This window comes from Zootoca vivipara, chromosome 2 (genome assembly GCF_965207765.1).
Source record: "Zootoca vivipara chromosome 2, rZooViv2.hap1.1, whole genome shotgun sequence".
Classification (NCBI taxonomy): domain Eukaryota; kingdom Metazoa; phylum Chordata; class Lepidosauria; order Squamata; family Lacertidae; genus Zootoca; species Zootoca vivipara.
The window spans coordinates 103,958,518-103,977,533 of NC_142584.1; the positions used below are offsets into that span (position 1 = coordinate 103,958,518).

Here is a 19,016-nt window from a genome sequence, read left to right on the forward strand (position 1 = left end):
TAAAGGTAAAGGACCTCTGGACGGTTAAGTCCAGTCAAAGGTGACTATGGGGTTGCGGCGCTCATCTCGCTTTCAGGCCAAGGGAGCCGGTGCTTGTCCACAGACAAGCTTTCCGGGACATGTGGCCAGCAGGACTAAACTGCTTCTGGTGCAATGGGACACAGTGACAGAAACCAGAGCACACGGAAATGTCGTTTACCTTCCCCCTGCAATGGTACCTATTTATCTACTTGCACTGGCATGCTTTCAAACTGCTAGGTTGGCAGGAGCCAAGACAGAGCAATGGGAGGTCACTCTGTTGTGGGGATTCGAACTGCCGACCTTCCAATCAGCAAGCCCAAGAGGCTCAGCGGTTTAGACCACAGCGCCACCCACGTCCCTATATAGAACCTGAGTCTGCACCCCTCCTGCTAGGACCCATCCAATCAACTATATAAAAGAACCAAATAATATTCCTGCACTTTCCACAATTTGTAGAGGTTGCAAAATTCAGCTCCCCTCCACCCCGATCCAATTTGCAGTTCATCTGAGCACGCACAGCCCTGCCTGTACCGGCAAGCACACATTACGTAATGAACACTTTTCCTGATCTGCGGATCAATCTTTGTTGAGACAAGATATTATGCAATGCAAACCTCGCCTTGCTCGTTTCAAACACACACCACACGACTCCACTTAATAATAACGGGGCACCCAGCATTAGTGACGGGCTCCATGGTATGTTAGGGCAGGCGCCAGCCCTCCTTCCCATGCCAGGCCCACCTCGCTCCTACCTTGTGCAGGCAGCCTTTGCTGTCTCCCAGGAAGATGACAGTGTGCCCATCTTCAATGCTGACGGCCACAGCAGTCAGGCGGGCGTCCGGCTTTTCCAAGATGGGCTCTGCTTCAAGAGGCACACGGCTGGCCATTGGACTGGGGGTGTGGTCTGAGCCACAAGGGTAGGCATCCAAAGTATCCTTTTTTGGGGAGAGGGAGAGAAAGAAGATGATGATGAGAATAAAGCTATTCCAAGCCAGCCAACATTTGGGAGGTTGGTTGCAATCATCTGATATAAACAAAAAATACATTAAGTGTTGGAACAGCAGAACTTGGGAGCAGCGGAGGATCTGCTGGGATCTACTGGAAGATCGATTGAATATTTGCACTAGAATATGCACAACCTGCAAGGGATGCGGGTGGCGCTGTGGGTTAAACCACAGAGCCTAAGGCTTGCTGATCAGAAAGTTGGTGGTTCGAATCCCCGCGACAGGGTGAGCTCCCGCTGCTTTGTCCCAGCTCCTGCCAACCTAGCAGTTTGAAAGCACGTCAAAGTGCAATTAGATAAATAGGTACCGCTCCGGCGGGAAGATAAATGGCGTTTCCGGGCACTGCTCTGGTTTGCCAGAAGCGGTTTAGTCATGCTGGCCACATGACCCGGAAGCTGTACACCGGCTCCCTCGGCCAATAATGCGAGATGAGCGCCACAACCCCAGAGTCGGTCACGACTGGACCTAATGGTCAGGGGTCCCCTTTACCTTTACCTTATGTTTTGATGCAAACTATTTGAGATCTACTGACAGTAAGCCATCTATAAATGCCTTGGGGTGCATCCGGACTGTTAGTATTTTGTGGGATAGATAAATGGACCTAATGGTCAGGGGTCCCTTTACCTTATGCACAACCTGCAGACTTAACATACAGAATAGGACAGACATAGGCAAACTCAGCCCTCCAGATGTTTTGGGACTACAACTCCCACCATCCCTAGCCAACAGGACCAGTGGTCAGGGATGATGGGAATTGTAGTCTCAAAACATCTGGAGGGCCGAGTTTACTGTGCCTGGAATAAGAGAATAAGAAGAGCATATATTTAGAGAAGACGGGGAAACATTTATTGAATGTATGGGAAATAACTGTGTATAGCTGAAAACGCTGGCAGCATTAGGATAAATTCAACACTGTAAACAAGTTTTGATGGATGCAATAATGGAATACTGAATGGTATAGTTTTTGTAAAATATGCAGGGATTTATGATATGCAAAATGAACCATGGAAAGAGTAGAAGGGATGTCATTGATATCTTAAGGATGTAAAATAAGTATTTTAAATTGTAAAACAGAAAATTTAATAAAAATTATATATACAGTGCCTCGCTTAACGAATGCCCTGCTTAACTAAATTTCTGCTTAACGAAAGGATTTTTCGAGCGGAGGTTGCCTCGCTAGACGAATTTGTTTTATGAAAAATTCGTCTAGCGAATCGCGGTTTCCCATAGGAATATGCACTGAAATTCAATTAATGCGTTCCTATGGGCAAAAAAAATTTCAAAAAAAATTTCAATGCATTCCTATGGGATTCGCTACACGAATTTTGCGTTATAAGAAAAGACCCGTGGAACGAATTAAATTCGTCTAGCGAGGCACCACTGTATGTATATGTATATATATATAGAGAGAGAGAGAGAGAGAGAGAGAGAGAGAGAGAGAGATTTGCACTAGATCAGCAAACGTTAGAATCCCAACAGTTTAACAACAGCAATAACAAAAAAGCCCTAGTACAATTCCCGGTGTGGAGTAACTCAGGTGTAGATTTGTCCTTTCAGATTCAGCCCAGGTGAGTATAGGGTTGATAAGGTTAAGTGGCTCCAACCCAGGAGGGTCACTGCTTTGTTCCTAGCTCTGGTTGTTTGATTGTGGAGCTCCAGTAAAAAAAAGGGAAAACCGATCCCATGAGCCTGGAATCTGCCAGCGCTTGCGTTATTGAATATGGCACTAGGAAAACGGGACTTTATGAAACTCAGAAAGGCGGTGAAACAATTTGCGCATTGGAACGTAAGAACATGGGAAGAGGGCAGCTGGATCATGTCAATGGCCCTTCTAGTCCAGCAACCTGTTCTCACCGTGGCCAACCAGATGCAGGAACCGATTGGATATATACACAATATACAATGTGAAAAAACAAAGAATATGTATGTTTAATATGTTTTAGCTTTTTATTTTTGTTCTTTTGTTCTTTTTCTTGTCTTGTTTCTTTTTTCTTTGCTTTGTGTTATTGTTGTATTTTTTTTTCTGGAAAATGCTAATAAAAATATTACTTAAAAAAAGGAACCGAGTGGAAGAGCACTGTATCTCCTTGCCATTTCTGGGAACATTACTGCAACCATGGAGATAGAGCATAGCCCTTGTGGCAATAGCCATTGATAGCATGCTACCCTTCACAAATTTGCCTAATCCTCTTTTAAAGCCATCCAAGTTGATGGCCAACACAGCCTCCTGTGGGAGTGAGTTCCATAGTTTAACTACACGCTGCATAAATAAATACTTTCTTTTGCCCGTCCTGAATCTCCCAACATTCAGCTTCACCGGGTGTCCACGAATTCTAGTGTTCTAAGGAAGGAGAAATGTTTTTCTCTATCCACTCTCGCTAGGCACATTTCCTCCTTGCATGCACACACACATGCTCTCTCCACCCCAACATTGATGGTGTCAGAATTCAAACCCAGACCGGTTCCTAAATCTAGACCTGGCTTTCCCAACCTGGTACCCTCCAGATGTTTGAGACTACATTTCCCATCATTCCTCGTCAGCCCAGTGCTGCTTGCTGAGGCTGATGGGAGTTGCCGCCTAAGACGTCTGGATTGCGCTAGGTCTGGGAAGGCTGCTCCAGGGCTTAAGGGCTAGCCTGCAGGAAGGAACCAGCCAGTTTGCCATCTCCAAGCTCTGGCTAAGGGAAAGAATGACAAGAGAACAAGCCTGGCCAGCAAAGGAACCTCTTCGACATCAATAAACTGAAGCAGATATTGCAAAGGAAAAGAGAGGGTGATCTTTCCAGTTCAGGTTTTTGTTCCTTGGTCTCCGGGCAACAACGGGACTCAGTTTGTTGCTGCTGCAACCTGGCAGAAGCCAATTCTTCTGACGAGAAGCCAGCTTGTAGCACAAGGAACCCAACAACATGGTGTCGGAAGCACAGTTTGTGCCCAACATCATGTCCTGCTCTGACAGACATTCTACCTCTGGGCTTCAAGCACTAAGGTTAATAGGAAGCTTCCTAAGACCAGATGGGGCTCTTTTGGGCATCTGGCTGAGCATTGTAAATTATGACTGGCGGCAGCTCTCTGGGGATCTCAGGCAGAGATCTATCACATCACTTGCTAAGAAAACCTTTTTTAAAAAAGGGGGGTGGTGAGAGAGAGATGCCAGGAATTGAACCCGGGACCTTCCGCATGCAAAACTACGAGTCACTGAGCTGCAGTCCCTCCCCCCCCCCAACAACTTTACACTGTACTAATGCTAACAATACTATTTGGGGAAACGTTTTGCAACTCCTTGCAACCCAGCCGTTGCTCTGCTCTTCTCCGATTCGGCCGCCTTTAGAACAGGACACACCTGCCTGATTGCCAATCATTTGCACACAAGAGAGGCCAGTTTTCAAGCTGTGGACCTCCAGATTAAGAATGGGCACAGCTGTCAATTTGGACTCTCTCAATCAACCTCTCTTTCCAATCTTAAATTCACTTCTCCACATATTGCAGCAATTTGACCCCCCCCCAAAAAAACACCCAACAGTTTACTAAAAAGAATCCTCATGAAACTTCATCAGCATTTGGGTGCAAATTTCTCCTAATGAACACAATTTTGTACGCAGTTTATCTAATGTACACATTTCGGCAAGCCAATTTTTTCCTTAAATGATAATTAAAAAAAAACCACAAACTAATGTAGTATCTTCATTTTTATGCACACTTCATTAAGGTATGCATTTTTATGCAAACACTGGTTGGAGAACTGCATTGCAACATTCAGGCGGGTGTGACTTTTGATGTGTGTGTTTCACTTCACTTAGTGCTTGGGGAAATCGCCATGCAAATTAATTCCTTTTAAGCTCTCCCTCCTGGAGGTGCTGTTTGCTGCAAACACAGAGAATGGGGGGGGGAGAGGGGCAAATAACACCTGCAGAGAGAACATTTCAGCAGAAAGCAGCGCAAGGAGGACAGGGTTAAGCTTCTCTCCACTCCCCAAACACGTTTCCAGTGCCGGGCCGACCCATCCGTGAGGCAAACTGAGGCAGCTGCCTTAGGCAGTGGAATCCAAGGGGTGCTGCCCAGGTGCCCACACCACTGCTGGAGAAGTGAGGACAAGCAGTGGCAGCTGTTTCCAGGTTCCAGAAAGATTTTGAAAGCTATGCATGCTTTTTCATTTTCTAAAAAGGATGCTTAAAAGTATCGTACAGGCATAGAATCATAGAGTTGGAAGAGACCACAAGGGCCATCCAGTCCAACCCCCTGTCAAGCAGGAAACACCATCAAAGCATTCTTGACATATGCCTGTCAAAGTATTCCTGACATATGTCTGCTTAAAGACCTCCAAAGAAGACCTCCACCACACTCCTTGGTAGCAAATTCCACTGCCTCGGAAGAATGCAAGCAGAAGGGGCCACTGCAAGAAACCAGCCAAGCTCAAACTGCCTCCAGGGTGTGTGTGTGGGGGGGGGGGGAACTGACAGGCATTTCATTTGTAAGCTGAAACGGAGTAATTTGGGAACTGGCCACAACAAAACATGCACAGCTCGATACAAGCGTTTTAATGGCAAGCCCCTTCCCAAGGTTGGCGTTCACATGTGTGGTGTAGTGATTAAGAGCGGTAGACTCGTAATCTGGGGAACTGGGTTCGCGTCTCCGCTCCTCCACCTGCAGCTGCTGGGTGACCTTGGGCTACTCACACTTCTCTGAAGTCTTTCAGCCCCACCCACCTCACAGAGTGTTTGTTGTGGGAGAGGAAGGGAAAGGAGAATGTTAGCCGCATTGCGACATCTTTGGGTAGTGATAAAGCGGGATATCAAATCCAAACTCCTCTTCCTCCTCCTCTTCTTCTTCTTCACACGCCACAGGATAAACACACCATAAAACAAGGTCTGTGTCCGACACATGCCACCTTTGCGTTCTAAACTATGCAGCTGGAGCCACAGAACGCAGAGCCAGAAAACTCTGGAGATTCATGTCCCAGAGGCCTTCTTCCCCTCCTTGCTCGGCTATTTATTTTGATATTAAATTCCATTTATAATGGCATTCACCCCCCACCCCTCCTCCTAGTCCGGTACGCTGCACATTTAAGATGTTTGCAAAAAAATAGGAGTTTGTGCTTCTGCTAAGGAAGGACCAAGGGTCTCACAGAAGGGAAAGCTAAGAAAAAGGGGTGTTGGAATTATCTGCTGATTTGTCGCCCACAGGCTGGATTTAGAAGGCGATTGGGCCGGATCCGGCCCCCGGGCCTTAGTTTGTCTACCCATGTGTTACACACTGGAAGATTCAAATGAAAGTACTTCTTTGCACGGTGTATATTTAAATTGTGGAATTCACTCCCACGAGGATCAGGGATGGCCACCAACGTGGACGGCTTTAAAGGAGGATTAGACAAAAATCCTCGGAGGATCAGGCTGTATCAGTGGCTACTAACCCTCGTGGATCTGTTCTACCTCCACTGTCAGAGGCCATAATGCTTCTGAATACCAGTTGCCGGAAACCTCAGGAGCGGAAAGCGCTGCTGTTCCCTGGCCGTTTTTGCAGGAATCTGGTTGGCCGCTCTGAGGAGGTGGGAGGCTGCACTCGATGGACCAGAGGGCTCCTATTATGTGCTTACGTTCATTCTGAAGATGGCTTGGAAGCTGCCGCTGGTTCTAAATAAGGCTACTGGACTGTCGCAAGCATACTGCACTTCTGCATTCTCTCTCTTTTGGGGTCCAATCCAAAGGAAGCTGCCCTATACCAAACCTCCTAAATAATAATGCAGCTTCCTAAGCTCCTGCAGGTGGGACGCAGGTGGCACTGTGGTCTAAACCACAGAGCCTCTTGGGCTTGCCGATCAGAAGGTCGGCGGTTCGAATCCCCGCGACGGGGTGAGCTCCTATTGTTCAGTCCCTGCTCCTGCCAACCTACCGTGTTTCCCCCTTTTTAAGACACCGTCTTATAACTTTTTTCCCTCAAAAAAACACACAGTGGCTTATTTTCAGGGGGTGTCTTTTTTTTAAAAAAGTGCTGGTACAACTGGGACCCACTGGCTCAGGACGCTCAGTGCTCTCTTCTGCGCGCTGCTGGGCGCGTTGTTGGCGCTGCCAGTTCCGAGCGCCTGCAGGGTGGGGTGGGGGTGGCAGTGCTTTAAACCCCCAACCCTTTAGAAAGCAATGGAAGTTATGGACCGTAACAATCCTTAAGAGGCGCAGGTCTTAAAAAACCCCTGGTATCACCCTTGAAGCACAGCCTTCCAAAGTCAGGGGGGAAGAGGTCTGTTTAGACAAAGGAAAGGATCGGGGGTGATTCTGCGCCCTGGGACCCACAGAACTACTTTAAAAATCCCAACCTGGGGGGGGGGGGTCAAATAGTGAAGCCCCATAGCCCTGTAGCAACAGAAGGCACATTCTGAAGCACCCGAGCTGTTCGGTTCCATAAAAAATCCAGGAATTGTAAAATTAACAACAATAATGGGGGGGCACTCTATCCAAAGAGTTAAGAAGGAATGGGAAAGTGTTGAGTTATATATGGAAAAATATGGAAAGGAAAGTTAGTTAAAGATAAAAAATAAATAATTATCGCAAGGGAAAAAATAACATCATAAAGGGTAATAATATTAAATATAAAATAGACAACACAACAGAAAAAGCAAGTATATGACTAAATGAGATCGCACAGGAGTGAGGGAAGTGGGGAGAGAGGGAGGGGGGGTAAGGAATGGAAGGAGGCAATGGCTGGAGGAGGGTATAGGGGGATGAATTAAAGAAAAATTAAGACTGAGAGGCGCATGGTTTTTGTTTTTTAAAGATGCAAAGGCTTGCAATCAGCCAAAGTATAGAGCCCAACTTCCAGGAGACTGCGATCTACTTGCGGATTTATAAACTGGAGGTGATCTACTCCCGTTTTATTGGTGTTCAGGTCAGAGTTGTTTTTAGAGAGAGGAAATATCCCATTTTTGAGGTTAAAGTAAAAGTTCCTGACCTTTTTTTTATAATGAGGAAATGCTGCTAAAACTCCGTTCTTCATTCCACGAAGGGGAGAGGGGGCGGGGCCGGGTGCTCAAAGACAAAAGAAATGGAAAAGGAGATAGCGATCAACTGCAGCCTCCTGCAGCCGCGGGGAGAGGCAAGGGCTGCAGCCGAGTGCTGCTTCGCAAACAAACGGGGGAAAGTGCTTAGAACCCAGAGAATCCAGCTGAAAAACACGAAGCAGCAACAGCAATTGCACACACACCATCCCAAGCCAGCACAGTAACCAAGTCCCAAAAGCAAGAAAGGACTCAGCAAACACTGCTGCGGCCGGCGTTGCTGCTGCTGACTCGGGGAGCTCAGTGCTCTCTTCCGCACAGCGCCTATCACTATGGCTTATTTTCGGGGTACGGTTTATATTTCTCAAATGCTTAGAAATGCTGCTATGGCTTATTTTATGACTACGCCTTAAAAAGGGGGAAACACGGTAGCAGTTCGAAAGCACAAAGCACAAAGTGCAAGTAGACTAATAGGGACCGCCCTGGCGGGAAGGTACAGTGGTGCCTCGCTTAACGAATACCCTGCTTAACGAAATTTCCACTTAATGAAAGGATTTTTCGAGCGGAGGTTACCTCGCTAGATGAATGCATTTTACGAAAAATTCGTCTAGCGAATCGTGGTTTCCCATAGGAATGCATTGAAATTCAAATAATGTGTTCCTATGGGCAAAAAAAATAATAATAAAAAATTCAATGCATTCCTATGGGATTCGCTAGACGAATTTTTCGTTATAAGAAAAGACCCGTGGAACGAATTAAATTCGTCTAGCGAGGCACCACTGTACTGGGGAAAATAAAACGGGAAGTTTGTCCTGAATGGCAGCCCTTTAAAAGTGAGATACTTTTCAGCATGGCTTATTTTCTCAGGTTGGGGGGTGGGGGGAATAAGCTTTTGCAGAGCTTAAAGGTAAAGGTAAAGGGACCCCTGACAGTTAAGTCCAGTCATGAACGACTCTGGGGTTGCAGCGCTCATCTTGCTTTAGAGGCCGAGGGAGCCGGCGTTTGTCCGCAGACAGCTTCTGGGTCATGTGGCCAGGAAACACCGTTTACATTTTTTTTTTGCCCATAGGAACACATTAATTGAATTTCAATGCATTCCTATGGGAAACTGCTATTCGCTAGACGAATTCTTCGTAAAACGAATTCGTCTAGCGAGGCAACCTCCACTCAAAAAATCCTTTCATTAAGCGGAAATTTCGTTAAGCAGGGCATTCGTTAAGCGAGGCACCACTGTAGATGATCTACAAGTCTCCCTTAAAAATACATTCTGTGCTCCTTTTGTAATGGAAACCACAAAGTACAGACAGAGAGAGGCCTTCTCTCTCCAGTTGCCCTCCAGACGGAGCTGGTCCAAGATTTTGTAGCTGTTGTTACCAATCTTCCTATGCAAATTAAAACTTCCCCGTTTTTTGGGGGGGGAGGAAGGGGGTCCCGGGGTCTTACAGCAATGTCCAAGGTCAACAGGCATGCTATTTCTCTCTCTCTCTAAGTATTTTTTTACTTCCTTCCCTTTACAAGGGTGCCTATCCATGCCTCTGGGCAGCGGAAAGAGATTACGAGGCTCTTGAGAACAAGGGATATAAGGCTTGCCAGCTTTCGAATTGGCCCCTGGAGCCAGGCTTTTAACGCCTCTTTGATCTGAAGCAATTAGCAGGTGACTGGGCTTATCTCAGTGCCCTTATCTCTGTCCCTTTTACCAGGTGTTGGCTGGTAATTCTGCATTCCAAAGCTGCTGTCTGAGTCACAAGAGCATGTCCACAGCAACAAAGAGAGGCTTGTGTCCCCTTAAAGAGTAAGAGCCACAAATAGCCACTCCTATCAGCCCATCACCCATTCCCATAACCCCCACCCCCCACCCTCTGAATATACATAAGGGTCTGGCTACTTCTGTTTCGGTGTATCTGATTAAGTGTGCATGCACACGAAAGCTCATACCAAAATAAAAAGTTAGTTGGTCTTTAAGGTGCTACTGAAGGATTTTTTTTATTTTGTAGCCACAAATAGATTGGTTAAGCTTTTGAGGTGCCAGAGGAGTCATGAGTGTGGGTGTTGTGCTGAAACAGACACAACACCAGGCTCCCACCCACCGACCCCATCAATTGTCAACCCCAGCGGACAACTATTATAAGACAAACTTCTAAGTCCTACCGTCTTCCAAAGCAACTACTCTATTCCAAACTTTAAAATGGAAAGTGTAATGCTGGTGGTCCACAAAAGAGGTTTAAAGACCGTCTCAAGGCAATTTTTTAAAAAAATGTAGTATAGACACCAACAATTGGGAAACACTTGCCTGCGAGCGCTCCAATTGGAGAACAGCCTTTACCAAGGGTGTCATGTGGGCTTTGAAGACACTTGAACTCACGACGCAAGGGAGAAACGTTCTAAGAGGAAGGCATGTTTGGCAAATCCACACTGTGATCAACTCCTGCCTGGAAACCAATGTCCCCACTGTGGAAGGATGTGTAGATCCAGAATTGGGCTCCACAGTCACTTATGGACTCATTGTTAAAACCATGTTTATGGAAGACAATCTTACTAGGCTACAAGTGACCGCCAAAGAAGAAGAAGAAGAGAAGAAGAAGAAGAAGAAGAAGAAGAAGAAGAAGAAGAAGAAGAAGAAGAAGAAGAAGAAGAAGATCCCTTTTCCCAAAGGGAAGGTGCTCCCTCACTCTCCAAGGAACTAGGCTTGTTCACACATTGCGCTGAATATGGGTGTAAGCTCCCTCAACACATGCAGTGTTAGAAATTTCCCATTTTTTGTGACTGGCGCAGTTCCAATTGTGACCGCGTGGTGATCTCTGGATGCCAAGTTGGCAACTGATGTCTCCATCTGGCTGGCCTCTCCAGTTTTCTTACGCAGGTAAGCAGAAGTATATCCAAACTTAGGAGTGCATGGTTCACCTCCCTCCTCCAGTTAATCACTACAATTACCCAGTGAGGTAAGCTTAAGAGCCTGTGACTGGCCCAAGTTCACCCAGTGGGGATTGACTGAGTGGGGATTCGAACCCGGATCTCCCAGGTCCTAGTCCGACACTCTGACCACCATACCACACTGGCTTCCTAGAGTACTTCTGCTATGGGCTGCTATATAAATTAAGTAGGGAAATATATATATGGGGAAAGCAACATGTCACTTAGAGAAAGGTCTGCAATATTTTCCTTGAAGCTTGAATTTGTTTTGTTCTGGATTACTTTTTTTGATGTTTTAATGTGCTGTGAACTGCTTTGAGTTTTCCCCCCTTTAAAATATAAAGTTGTATAGAAATGAAAATATCCACCAACAACAACTGGGGGGGGGTGGTACTTAGACATTCCATTGTGGCGACCGTAATATAGGTTTAAGGTGACTAGGTTTAAGGCTGACCACAATAATTGCAAGCAAGAAGAGCTTTTCAGCTATGAGCGATTAAATCTGCCTTCCTGACCACTCCCTCTCAGACTTCTCCATCTTTTTTCTAAGAGGAAAGCAGTACAAACATATATTCAAAAGACTTGCCCTGGAGTTATTATTTCTGAATTACAATCATCGTTTATAGAACTCTAAACAACCAGGTGTAATTTGAAATTCAATGGCGGAGTACAAAAGACAACAGCTCCTGCGGAGATTTTGATTCTTGCAGTGCTCATTATATAACGCACTTAATTGTCGTATGCATTTCAAGTATTACTACTTTTATACTTCATCATATTTCTCCGAGATGCAAAAGAGGTGTTGAAGTATGGCTAATATCTACCTGAGTCAACTGAAAGCGTTAATCAGCAATCTTTCCTCCGTACATGGCTGAAGATTTAACAATTTTTTACTTTCTTGGAAAGTGGTCAGTGGCAGGGGTGGGCAGACTTCAGGCTTGCGAGATCTACTTAGGGTTTTGTTTTTTGTTTTCACTAGAACCCCAAGATCCACCAAACAGAGGCTGGTGGAAGAAGAAGAAGAAGAAGAAGAAGAAGAAGAAGAAGAAGAAGAAGAAGAAGAAGAAGAAGAAGAAGAAGAAGAAGAAGAAGAAGACACATGCAGAAGAAGAAGACGACGACACACGCAGAAGAATCAAAGGCTGTGGAGCCCAGGAATTTGTACTGAGTACCATGACTGAACACAGCTCACCGGGTTGTTGTAGCCAACGGTAGAGTAGGCCCACTGAAGTTGACAGACATTACTAACTTAGGTTTCATTAACTTCAATGGGTTAATGAACTCTTGAGTAGAACTCACTTGGTGAGCCCCATCAGCAGAAGCCTGCACAAGAACTTCCACCTGCGCAATGGAGTTTCCTGCCTGTGCTAGAGAACCCCCAGAACAGCATGCGGGGGGGGAGGGGGGAGGAGATGTGGGACCATCCCATCAGAAATGCCCATCCCGACAGAACCATCAGCCTAGCAGCATGTTGAATGCCTCCTGTACTCTTTCCACAAAGAGGTCCATTCCTAGTTACATACCCATCCACCGCCACTGGGGGAAGGGAAGTTGTTTTTTTTAACAATTGGGATTCAGAAACTTGTGCTGAAATAGTTCAAATTTTGCAGAAATCAACCGGGAAAGGCACCTACCCATCTTCTACCTACCTCTGATCTGTGGAACTCGCAAAGGTGAGTTCCTTCTGCCTATAGGTTAAAAAAAGAAGTAAAGGACCCCTGGACGATTAAGTCCAGTCAAAGGCAACTATAATCTCGCTTTCCAGCATTTGTCCACAGACAGCTTTCCAGGTCATGTGGCCAGCATGACTAAACTGCTTCTGGTACAATGAAACACCATGAAAGAAGCCAGAGCACACAGAAACACTGTTGACCTTCCCGCTGCAGTGGTACCTATTTATCTACTTGCACTGGCATGCTTTCGAACTGCTAGGTTGGCAGGAGCTGGGACAGAGCGACGGGAGTTCACCCCGTCACGAGGATTTGAACTGCCGATCTTCCGGATCAGTATGCCCAAGAGGCTCAGTGGTTTAGACCACAGTGCCACCCGCACCCCTTTATCTCCTGCCTATAAACCAATCTGGCACAATGAACGCCATCTTGCCTCCTTGAAGGTGTGGGTTCCCATATGCACGTCGCAGGACCCCCCCCCCAAAAAAAACTTACCGCTGACAGCTGGACACAGTTGGAGCTGACGTCGTACTCTATATAAGCCACCTCGACACCTTCCTCCGATTTCCCGTCCTTGGTGTAGCAAAGGTCCCTGGTCCGCGTGGCGAGGCGCTCCACCTCGTCCATCGTATAAATGCAGAGTGCAGATTCCTCGCTCAGCTTCCCGGAAGAAGCCTGCCAGGCGGAAAAGGCAACAAAAAGCACGTCTCCCCGGGCTCCGCCGACACCGCCTTCTCCGCCCGGCTGGGAGACATAGGCGGCCTGGAGGTGGCTGTACGTCTTCCCTTTACTCCGGCAGAGCAAGGGCAGCTCCACGTAGGAGTAATAGTGCACGTCATCCAGGCAGATGCGGGAAATGTAGGTGCGGTACTCGCGCGAGTGCGACTTTAGGTCCCGCCGGTAGAACAGAAAGTAGACGCTGGAGCCGTGCGTGAACGACTTGACAAAGTGGTGGTTGTATTCCGAGAGACGGCCCACGGCCAGCTTGGCCGTTTCCTCGTAGGAGAAGATGGAGTGCGGGTCTTGCCCAGGGTGGGTCCCGAGATTGCGAGTCGTAATGGGCGGGATGCTGCCCCCCACCCCCCGGCTGGTGTACCCCCGGCCCACGAAGAGCAGCGGCATGTTGTCTTTGGCATATCCGATCAGCCCCACGGTGGAGATGTTAGGGTCGTTGGCTGCCACGTACTGGGTGTCCCCCGGCGTCTGGGGCTGGAAGAGGATGCGGTCGATGAAGCCGAGTCTCCTCTTCTCGCAGATGCCCTGCCACACGCTGCCGCACACGATGAGCTCCTCCTTCGGCGAGTTGACCAGCAAGAGCTTGTTGTAGTTGTCCGTCTCCTGCGCTTGGGGGCATTCGTGCTTGGTGACGGGCGGGAGGCAATCCTTGCTGTCCAAAGAGGGCCCGGTAGAGACGGCTTCCTCCAGAGCCAGGCCCGACGTCAGCTGGAAGAGGAAGTTTGTAGCCCCCAGGTAGAGAGTCCCCGAGTTGGGATCCATGATCAGATGGAGGAATTTGGTGGCGTTGTGCGAAAAGGTGGCATACTGTAGTCCCGGCGGAATAACTGCCCCCAGGAAACACAGAGCAGGAAGAAGGAGTACCCCCAGAGGCATCATACTCATTCTACGAGAAAAAGGTTGAGGGGGAGACACACAGAGAAAGTGCGGTTAATTCATCTCAAAAAGACTAGCCATTATCAAGTCTTTCCCTTACTCTTTCATTATAAAGAAATTTCACAAAGAGGTTGTAGCACTGGGAAGGTCTCACATATATCTAATTTATATTCTGCATTCTTGTAAACAAAAAAAGGAGATCAGGAAATTTCTGTATATGACTTATCTGCCATCACCTAATAAAGGTAGGCGGATTGGGGAAATGGGTGACGGTGTAATCTGTCTTGAGATCCTTAGAGGAAAGGCAGGATATGGTTGTAATAAATAAAATCTCTCATGCGGCCTTATTCAGTCAGTTTCGCCATTAAGACTACACTCCATGTCCCCTAAACCCATTTTTTTTCCCATGCTGGAGGATTATGACCATACGGTTCCAACACAATTGCTGATTTTTTGCTGCAGTTATTTAAATTCCCAAAAAAATATATATCATGTTCGCAATCGAACCACGTCCGCAGATTCTGAGCAACATAATCAACAGATTAAGTGGGAGAGAATAATTGTCAAACCCAAATCAGTCATATTTCCCCTCACAAAAGCCAAGATCAGCTTAGTTCTTCCAGTGATTCCCAACTCTTCATCTATGCATGTCCAGTATTAAACCAGCACCGAGTCTTAGAAACAAGAGCTGAAAGAATTTTGTATGTTATTAACCTCGTTAGCATATCTTCTGCCGAAATTAGAGTTGGTGGGCAAATGTCACTTTTCCCGCAAAAGCTTTGTGCAAGAGAAAATCCTCATCCTACATCAAGGGAATCCAAATTCTTCATTTAAAAAAAGCTGAATAATGCAAGTTGCATGCATTTCCATAATTCTCCATTTGCTTCGGCTGGCCATGTGGAAGGGAAAGGAGCTCCTCATATCTGAAACATTGGAATGATCTAGTAATTCCCTCCCCAGTTAAAAAAATTGTACTACATGTTGCCTACCCCTTTTCATAAAAAGGTAAAGGTACCCCTGACCATTAGGTCCAGTCGCGGACGACTCTGGGGTTGCGCGCTCATCTTGCTCTATAGGCCAAGGGAGTCGGCGTTTGTCCGCAGACAGCTTCAGGGTCATGTGGCCAGCATGACAAAGCCGCTTCTTGTGAACCAGAGCAGCGCACGGAAACACCGTTTACCTTCCTGCCTTTTCATAGGGACATAAAAAAGCCCTGCTGTATCAAATTAAAGGTTCGTCTAATTCAGAATCCTGCTTCTCATAGCAGCCAACTGGCAGGTGGGTTGCAGTCATGTGCTGGGAGGGGCAAGGTAGCAGGGAGGTTGGTGGGGTGCAAACGCTCCCCTGCTGGCGCATTTGCACTGCACTGACCTCCTTGCCCTGCCCTGCTCTCTCCTGGAAAACAACAGCAACCCACCTGCCAGGAAGTTAGCACCATAGCTGCCAAGTTTTCCCTTTTCTCACGAGGAAGCCTATTAAGCATAAGGGAATTTCCCTTAAAAAAAAGGGATAACTTGGCAGCTATGGTTAGCACTCTGGCTTCATCCAGCGAACTGCTTCTGTTCATAGGAAGCCCTCTGTGAACACAGAGCCCCCAAGGTCTGACGGCAGCCTTCCAGGACTTTCTCTTATTGTTAGGATAGCTCAGCTGGTAGAGCATGAGATTTTTAATCTCAGGGTTGTGGGTTCAAGCCCACATTGAGCAAAAGAATCCTGCATTGCAGGAGGTTTGATTAGAAGGTGTCCAAACTTTTTTCAAAGATGGCCAGATTTGATGAAATGAAGGGCCGTCCAAAGAGCCAACCAAAGTTGTTAACCTTTTTGGGGGGGGGGTTTGAAGTTGTTGAGCTTTTTTATGATTTTACCCCAGGAAATAAACTGCCACAGGGGCCGGATTAAACCACCTGGCAGGCCGGATTAGGCCCCTGAAACAGATTTTGGATGAGATCATGAATTAGATCATGAAGCGAGATGAGTGCCGCAACCCCAGAGTCGGTCACAACTGGAACTAATGGTCAGGGGTCCCTTTACCTTTACCTTTAGGCAAACTAAGGCCCAGGGGCCAGATCCGGCCCAATCGCCTTCTCAATCTAGCCTGTAGACGGTCGGGGAATCAGCGTGTTTTTACATGAGTAGAATGTGTGCTTTTATTTAAAATGAATCTCTGGGCTATTTGTGGGGCATAGAAATTCATTATTTCTTGCAAACTATAGTCTGCCATCCACCCCCAAGGTCTGAGGGACACTGCTGAAAAAGTTTGCTTATCCCTGGATTAGATGACTGGCCCTGGGAACTTTCCTCAGCCCACACCCCTGATTTGTGCCCCAGGTGTTCTGGTCTGGCTGGAAGAATGCATCCTTGAATTCTAATGACTGGCTCTTGTTTGCCTGGATACAGGATAGAGTGGAGGAGCAGGTGTGTAGAAACTAGCCTACTCTACAAAAGCTAAAATGTACATTTGTTCCTCTGCCCAGTTTTGCCCCTGGCCCTACCCACCTCTGCGAAGTGGCTGTCGGAAGGTTTTCCAGAAGAAAATGTGACCTGCGGACTGAAAAAGATCTCCCCCCCCCCCCGCCACGACTTAGCCCAGTACCGTGGCACCTCAGTTTTCGAGCGTCTATGTTTCGGTTTTTGAACGCCAAAAACCCGGAAGTAATTGCTTCCGTTTTCAAACGTGCTTTGGAATTCGATCTGCTTCCGCTGCATGTCTTTCAATTTTTCCAACTGAACTTGCAGCCAGCCCTTTGCGCCTCGGTTTTCAAACGTTTCAGAAGTCGAACGGTCTTCTGGAACGGATTATGTTCGAGAACCAAGGTACCACTGTATTACCTCCTTTGACTGGTTGTGGTTCTCCAAAGTTTTATCCAGCTCTGCTACCAAATATCTATTACAGTACAATGAAGATACTGGGGACTGAAGATGGGATCTCAAGCAGGCAAGAGGTGTGGTCTACTATGTAATATGAGGCCGCGCCTATCCCCCGCACTGTGGAAATACATTCACAATGTTTATGATGGACATAGTTATCCTCCTTCTGTACTGAGCTTGAAGGAAGGTGGTTCTGTGGTGCTTGGAGCAGGGCTGACCAGCTGGCAACTGGGTTGCGCAATGTACACAGTGTGAACTCACCAATAGTTGTGGGTCTAGAATCATAGAATTGTAGAGAGTTGGAAGGGACCGTCCGTAAGGGTAATCTAATCACTCAACCCTTCTCCAGAAAGTGTGCTGTAGTTTTTTAAGGTGTTCAATTAAAGCAGACATAGGCAAATTCGGCCCTCCAGATGTTTTGGGACTACAACTCCCACCATCCCTGACCACTGGTTCTGTTAGCTAAGGATGATGGGAGTTGTAGTCCCAAAACATCTGGAGGGGTGAGTTTGCCTATGCCTGAATTAAAGGATAAATGCACGAGTGTTCGTGTTGCAGCTGACGCTTTTTCAGAAGCACAATTCCTCTGTAAAAATGTGATCTGCTCCAGGAAGGAAGGCTCACAGCCACCAGCCACTTAGTATTGCAGACAGCCAGCGATCAGCCAATCAGCACTGCAAACAGCAAACCCTCCAGTAAAAAAAAATATCAATCAATCTGCAGAACCAGTGAAAAATGGGGAGGGCACCAGATTCATCTCATCAGAAAAATAAACTGCATGGCAACAGCTGTTTACAGATACATCTACCGGACTATGCACATACCCCAAGGGTGCTGAAATGGTGTTTTATCATCCTTACAACCTGGAAGTGGATTCCATAGGGCTAGAGGAGAATTATCGCTTATAATCAGGGCCTTACGTGTCAAAATCACAGATCATCTCTAAGCAAGGTGCAGCAACAGAGCGCAGCAGTGCAAATATAATCATAGCTGCCAAGTTCTCCCTTTTTTAAAGGGAAATTCCCTTATGCTGAATAGGCTTCCTCACGAGAAAAGGGAAAACTTGGCAGCTATGAATATAATGGAGGAAGCAGTTGTAACAACGAGCACAAGGTGATTCCCAGAAAGGAGGGAAGCTTGTGGGTGCTAGTTGTCCAATTCTGCAAAACACACCCACACACCAAAAATCAGAGACCGGCAGACAACAGCGCTAGGCCGGTGGAGGGGTGCAACATCAGCCGGGTCTTATTGACAAAACTACAGATCCTCCCAGTTCTTAATCCGTTGTTATGGAGACTGCCCATGAAGGCGTGAAAGGTCAAAGTTGCCTTGGTGGTGAGAGCAAAGCCCCAGGCGATACTTCCCCCTGTGAAATCCCGGAGCTGGGAGTGATCTTTGCCCCACCGCACTCCAATTCGCTGGCAGGACAAGCGTTATCGAAGTGTGACTGGCCACGACTTTCAGGGCCCACTGGAGGGAGGGAACAGGCTGTCCTCTGGGCCAAAGTCTCCCTTTGTTGCTGCTGCTGTTTTGCTTGACCTTGTGGAGGGTTTTTTTTTAAAAAAAGCTTCCAATCTGGAAGCTTTTCAATGCAGTTTCTTGACAGTGGTTGAAAACCGGGCCGGGGGCGGGCGGGCTTATTGACAGGGATGTTACTACTCAAGTCTTTTGAGATCTCTGCCAATATCACTTTGAAATCAGTGTTGCTTTTGCTTTTATTTAATTCCCCAGCGAAGGGAACAAGAATCTTAAGCATCCTAAAAATCATTCCGGGGCAGCTGTTTCGCCCCTTCTCCATGTCCCCTGTATCATAGAATCATAGAGTTGGAAGAGACCACAAGGGCCATCCAGTCCAACCCCCTGCCAAGCAGGAAACACCATCAAAGCATTCTTGACATATGGCTGTCAAGCCTCTGCTTAAAGACCTCCAAAGAAGAAGACTCCACC

The 19,016-nt window shown here is 47.0% G+C and overlaps 1 protein-coding gene across 2 annotated transcripts in view; it reads right to left on the reverse strand.

Moving 5' to 3' along the window:
- Window positions 1-19,016, reverse strand: part of PLXNB1 (plexin B1) — a 142,972-nt gene that overhangs the window by 64,534 nt on the left and 59,422 nt on the right. For both annotated transcript variants that reach the window (XM_060271238.2, XM_088662668.1), the window contains exons 4-5: window positions 13,086-14,211; window positions 774-956 (exon numbers count right to left, since the gene is read on the reverse strand). In XM_060271238.2, the coding sequence (XP_060127221.2) occupies window positions 774-956; window positions 13,086-14,210 (1,308 nt within the window). In that variant the 5' untranslated portion in view covers window position 14,211. The remainder of the gene's footprint in view (window positions 1-773; window positions 957-13,085; window positions 14,212-19,016) is intronic.